The sequence below is a fragment of the Dryobates pubescens genome, chromosome 2, assembly GCF_014839835.1.
Source record: "Dryobates pubescens isolate bDryPub1 chromosome 2, bDryPub1.pri, whole genome shotgun sequence".
In the NCBI taxonomy this organism is placed as follows: Eukaryota; Metazoa; Chordata; class Aves; order Piciformes; family Picidae; genus Dryobates; species Dryobates pubescens.
This window is the reverse complement of record NC_071613.1, coordinates 2682578-2688577: the sequence shown is the minus strand read 5'-3', so window position 1 is coordinate 2688577 and position 6000 is coordinate 2682578. Positions and strand designations below refer to the sequence as shown.

General features: G+C 42.2%; 1 protein-coding gene across 2 annotated transcripts in view; it reads right to left on the bottom strand.

The window, feature by feature from the left end:
• Positions 1–595: 595 nt before the first annotated feature.
• Positions 596–6000, bottom strand: part of RCOR3 (REST corepressor 3) — a 28564-nt gene continuing 23159 nt past the window's right edge. The window contains exons 11-12 of one of the 2 annotated variants that reach the window (XM_054169260.1): positions 1399–1640; positions 596–975 (exon numbers count right to left, since the gene is read on the bottom strand). In XM_054169260.1, coding sequence (XP_054025235.1) covers positions 631–975; positions 1399–1640 — 587 coding nt within the window. In that variant the 3' untranslated portion in view covers positions 596–630. The remainder of the gene's footprint in view (positions 976–1398; positions 1641–6000) is intronic. The other variant, XM_054169269.1, reaches the window with a different exon arrangement.

Genomic DNA, 6000 nt, shown 5'->3' with positions numbered 1-6000 from the left:
GGAAGAACACGAAGAGAACTACGTTTTACAAGTGCATGAAAATGCTTCTACTGTTATTTAACCAGGGCCAAAAATTCTGAGCCTAAGGCCATTATTCTTTTTGCACTAAAAGGTTTAGAAAAAAACAAAAAGAAAGAGATAAAAAAGGAAATTCACACACACAACCCCCTCCCCCCCAACACTACATTTAAGTCTCCTACAACATTATCTATCCCTAGGTTTGCCAGGCTACTTTCCTGTAGTTAGATGTTTCGACTACAAAGAATTGTAATAAAATAAATAAGAGTAAAAATCAGTTAAAACAAAATCCCGGTGTGTTGAACATTTATTCATGTTGAGAAGCTAGCTTCCTTCAACAGTTATTCACATGGAGGAGGGCTGCACTGTAGGCATTATTCTGCTGCACGTGTCTTTGAGATAAAAATACGTTTGTACAGGTGGTCGTTGGTGTGGTTCCGTCGTCAGCTTGCTCCTCCCTGGAACTGGTCTGACACCTGTGAAGGCTTGCCTTATTTTTTTTTCTCCCCTTCATTGTTTGGAAAAAAAACCAAACCAAAACAAAAAAGAGTACATTGATACATTTTTTTTTTTTCCCCAAATGTAGGAGTTAACATAATTCTGCTTATTTCTTCAGTGCAGAGTGGACTGAGATTCTGTCTGAATTCCAATAAGCGAGGGTGGCTGCTGGCCGCTGACAGTGGTTAACACTGGCCTTGGGTTGAGACGAGGAGGCATGGAATTAGCTGGGCGGATGAGTGGCGGGGGAGGCTGGTTTAGAGTTGGCCTTGGCTGAATAAACCGTGCCTGCTGTTGGAGTGGGGGAGGCTGACGATGGAGAGCAGGAGCAGCAGGAAGCGCTGGACGAAGTAATGGGGGCGGCTGATTTAAAGCTGCCATGGGAGCGGTAGGTGCCGGAGCAGATGCCTGTGCTGGAGGTGAAGGGCCTAAACACTGAGTGGCCAGAGTGCTTTGTGCCTGCACAAAGGACAAAGACAAGACTGCGTGAACAGCCATCCCAGCCACAACGCCATGCAGTTGGGCTGCCACTGTCCACTACACAGGAAACAGCATTTTAAAGAAACAAAACAAAAACCTCAGAAGTTACTGAAAAGAAATCACCAACCAAAACTTTATAGACAGCAGAACTAAAATATTTACAAAGCAAGAGTCTTCTTCTAGAACAAGAACTGTATTGTAACAATAAATAATGATCATCATTAATGAAAGGTGCTGTCCTGCTCCCAGCTGGTTAATGACACTGGCTGAAGTTCTATGCAAGTCATCATCATACTTTAGAATGCAGTTTGCTACTCCACACCAGTTAACCTTACATTATATCACTAAATCAAATGCTGTTCCTCAACCCATGCTTACTTATTTCTGGTACACAAAACACACCTCATCTTCTTCATCAGTGCTCTTCCCTGATGGCACATTAGAAGCATTTTTTGTGTCCTCCCCTAAAGCAGAAGCATCACCATTAGAAGCCAGGGTTCCTTGTTCCGCTTCCCATTCCTGCAATACCTCCTCTAAGTTAAACCGACGCCTGTAGTTTACAAAGAAGTTCTTCACTTGGCCAACTGTCTTGTTGCCAATTACATCTGCAATAGCTTGAAAATCTTTACCATATTTTCGGACACCTGGAAGGCAAAGTAAATAACATAGCTGTGAAGAATCAGTCAGACACAGCTACGTGTGATGTATTCATAGAGAGAACCTATGGGACCTCCAAATCAAGGACTCGCTAATTAGGAGGACTTCACAGCTAGGAGAAGGCCTCAGTGAAAACAAGCTAAATTTTAGTTGCACAGCTATCAACATACAAATCAAGAACTTTATTAAAAGATCATTACCCACTCTTCTTAAAGATCTTGGCTTACTCACCAAGCCTCCCAACCTACAACCAGGGACAAAGTGGTTCAGTGTGCTTACAGTAAGGGCAGAAGCCCAAAATTCATTCAAGACAGGAGAGGGAGGATGACTGAGCATGTGTGTACAGCTGTAAACAGGGTGTCATAGGCTGAGTTTTAACCTGCTGTTATTCAAAACCATCCTGCCTCATGACAGCTTCAAAACGAAAGTGCTGGCTGGAGCAAAGTATTATGGGGCTTAAAGTTCAGATTGTGACATCAGAGGCTTCCTCTTCCAGTTGCTGCTTTTGGGTTCTGGGGTTTTTGGGTGTTGGCTCTCTTCCACTGAGATGGCAGCAGGACAGGGAGGGATGGGGAGTAGCTCCGTGGCTTGGGCTTTTAGCTTGCTTGCTTTTGCTTCTGCTTGCTGCTGCTGCTGCTTTCTGCTGTGCTTTTTCTGCAAACAGGCTAAGATAATTGGGCATTTGCTCAGTAAAACTTTTTATCTCAACTCTTTATCTCAACCCAGAAGGTTTCTTTTGCGTTTGTTGCTTTTCCCTCACTTTTGTGTTGTAGGGAAAATGCTGTGATAAACTAAGACATAAGGTATAACACTAGAAACGTCAAGTGACAAACACTGACAGCTTCTACGGGTTCCCCTCTTGCTGTCTGCACACAAATATTTCTGTGCCCTGTGCAGCAGGAGTGGTACAGGGCAGTTGCTTCTGGACCAAGCACAGGGCAGAACAGCAGGGCACAGTTCCATAAGTCACATTCCTGTACTTGTAACATGCTCCACTGAGGCTTCAAAGAGCAACTGGCAAGCATTCACCTGACAAAGTATTTTTAACACTTTCATCAACCATTTGACATTGGTAGAAGAATCTAGGATTTGGGGACAATGATCTAAAAGCTATTTGTGTCATTTGCAACACAGCCCAGCACAAGCCTCCAGGATCAGCAGGAAGCAATGACAGAACATCTTTGCATCATTCTTTTCATTCACCATCCTATTGACAGCAGTAGGTCACTTCTGTTTACAAGCACTTCATAATACTTCACAGGAAAATCCCAATATGTACAACTTAAAACTACATTTGGTTAAAACATGTGAAAAACTTGAGTGCAACACTCCCTAGTTTGTAACCTAAAACTGGAATGATAATCTAAAGTTTATTGATTTCTCTCTCAGTTGTATTTAGAGTGTGGATTTAGTTTCTTCTCTCTCCTGTTTAAGAAAACAAAATCTCAAACTCTCCAGCATCCCAGAGAACAGCTTGTAGCTGCACAAAGTGTATTTTTGATCACAGGTGTCCAAAGTGTTGGAGACTTTGAAAGAAATAAACCAGTTTTATTTCAGAGTGAGTAAACAGAACACTCATTTTTTGTTCTCAGCTACGCATGAGTGAATTACAATTTGACTTTCTCTGTGAAGCTCATGATAACTAAACTCATTGAGAGCAGCTTGCAGTGCTTAAAGGACAGGCACTCTGTCTCATTACAGGAAAAGAAATTTATGCCAGATTTCATGCTTCACTTCAGAAAGTCAAGCCAAGGATTGAGAAAGTGAGAGTTGTTTCAAATCTGAAAGCTATGTTCCATTTCAACTTAATTGTGAAGAGTATGACCTTCAGCTTGTTCGGCTCTTCCCTGCTTTCTTCATTAACAGGCACTTCTGATATGGTAATGTATACTCACTGCAATTTAAGAGAAAAGTTCAGCTCCAGGATAGTAACAATTTCTGTAGCTGCAGCTGATGTTTCAACTGTCAACAGCCCAGCTACATTATTTAAGAACTTTTCTAGGGCATACAAAAGAATCCAACCATCCCGACTGCAAGAACCTTGGAAAGAGAACAAAGGGACCTAGCAGAGCCACATGGGAGGGCACATACCCAGGCACAAAGAGATCTGACTCTGCATTTTGTCAGTTGTACAAGGTTATCACCTACACCCCTTAAGAGCTGTGTGTGCCCACAAAGCACTCGCCAGGGTTTCAATATTCTACGACCGTCCTACTCTTACTAATTTGAAGTGATCATTAAACATCCACTGAAACACATCTAGCATCCTGTACAACTCAACTGAACAGTGTCCAGCAGAACAAAAGCAGATTTTTGTTTGAAACCTAATTCAGACCTTCAGTGATTTCAGCCTTTACTACTATGCTGCCTGTACTTCTCTCTTCCCCCTGACCTGCCGAACCACTGGGCCCAGCTGGCTAACTTCAGCTGAAGTTGTCAAAAGGAAAAAGTCTTAAAGCCTGCTTCCAAATAACTTGAAAACAGCATATCATGCCTTTACTGAGACTCCAGCTACAAGAAACACCTAAACCCCCAAAAATTTCCTTAGTTTAGCTACACACAGCACTACTCATTTCATATTCAGTGCATGCATGTGAAAGACTTATGAAGAAGGTGCTGGCATAACTGTAAGAGTTGATGGCAACCCATCAGGCCTTTCAAGCATTACTTACACATCCTCATACCAATTCTGTGCAAAACATCAGATTCTTTCTAAAGTGTTTAATCTGGCCTTCAGTAAGAATAAATTTAATGGCTTGCTGAAAGCAAAGCTGAAAACTGCGTATCTTAGGTGGTGTTGGATGATGGGTTGGACGCGATGATCTCGATTCCAGCCTGGTTTATTCTATTCTATTCACATGTGTGAATATTCTTCTTCCAGATCCCTTGAAAATAGCCCTGATCATGGCAATTCTTCAAGTTCTTCAGTACTCTGCTCAGCTGCAAAGATGCACTTGAACATGCGCACACGCTCACTGTTTCATCTTGAATGTCTAACTCAAGAGAATCTCGCAAATCCAAGTTTGACGCTGCCTATGCTTCTTCATGTTGTGTGCTCACTGAGCTGCAGAGGCACACAAAACACTAGCCTGGGTCCAAAGCAATAAAATACAGCACCACGACGAGGCAGAAAGAATTAATGGCAACCTCTGGGTCATCAGATCTGCAGTTTCAATGTGATGGGATTGCAGTGCTCTTGGCAACTACCTTATGCAGAGTTAGACCCCAGTTGTACCGACTTTGTTCCACTGCAACTCCATGAAAGTCAGGTGCTGCTTCTTGATTAAAATGCTCTGAGACTTGTCCAAAACATTTTTGCAACTGCAATTTTCATACAGCTGAGATCCTGATTGTACTCATTGTAGCTTAAAAACCATCAAGTAATTAACTGGCCCATTACTTTCAGTAACTGTTCACAAATCTGTACAGCAACCTAATACATTCTACTGCAAAAGACTGGCTCAGACATAAGTCTGAGTCCACAAGCCCACTGCTTGCAGCCACACTGCTTTTAAGGTAAGACACTTAGCTCTATTTTAAGGTGGGATTTTTCATCATCCCCTCTTTAATTACTGCCACTATCTTGAGCTGACAGATAACAAGATGTTCATGTTTAGGAAAAACAGTATCAAAAATTGTGTCACTGCAAAGCACTGCTATGACTTCCATGACTGGATTTAATGTCTGAACAAATCACAGGAGTGCCACCCACCTGGTCATGCTTATGCTTTCTGCAAAATTATTAAAAGCACCTGTCAAAATATATCAATACAGTTGATAAAGCAAATCTGTTTCAAAATGTACAAACTACATGTGCCCATGCTCAAGCTCACTTGCAAGTTCAAGCCTAACACACATTACAATAGATTTTAGCACTGCAACCAAGGCTACTTTCTTCTAAAAACAGTCAGGGCAAAAGACAGCTTGTCTCCTTCATGTGCAAGTCTACTAGCTCAAGCAATTATTTTGAAGCAAGACATCAGGGTTCTTAGACTGAGGGACAGCAGGATAAAACCTACAATACTCTCATTCCAGGAAGGAGACGCTGCTACCAGGCACTAGATGAGGGAGGGATAATAATAGCAATGCATTGTCCATGGTGTTAAGGTTCTCTACCATTTCTGTTTTATAGTGACAAAGGAAGAGGTCCAACAAGGAAACAGCACATACAAAAAGCACATAGAAATCAGTGAGAACACATTTCTCCCAGGTCTCACCCCACCCATAAGTATTGAAGCTGACTACCCTTATAGAACACAAAGCACTCCCTAGAGAACTGACCAGTAGACTCCTCTGCAGGGAGCCATCGACAACCCTTGTTCTCTTTTGCCCATGCTCCAGTTTTAT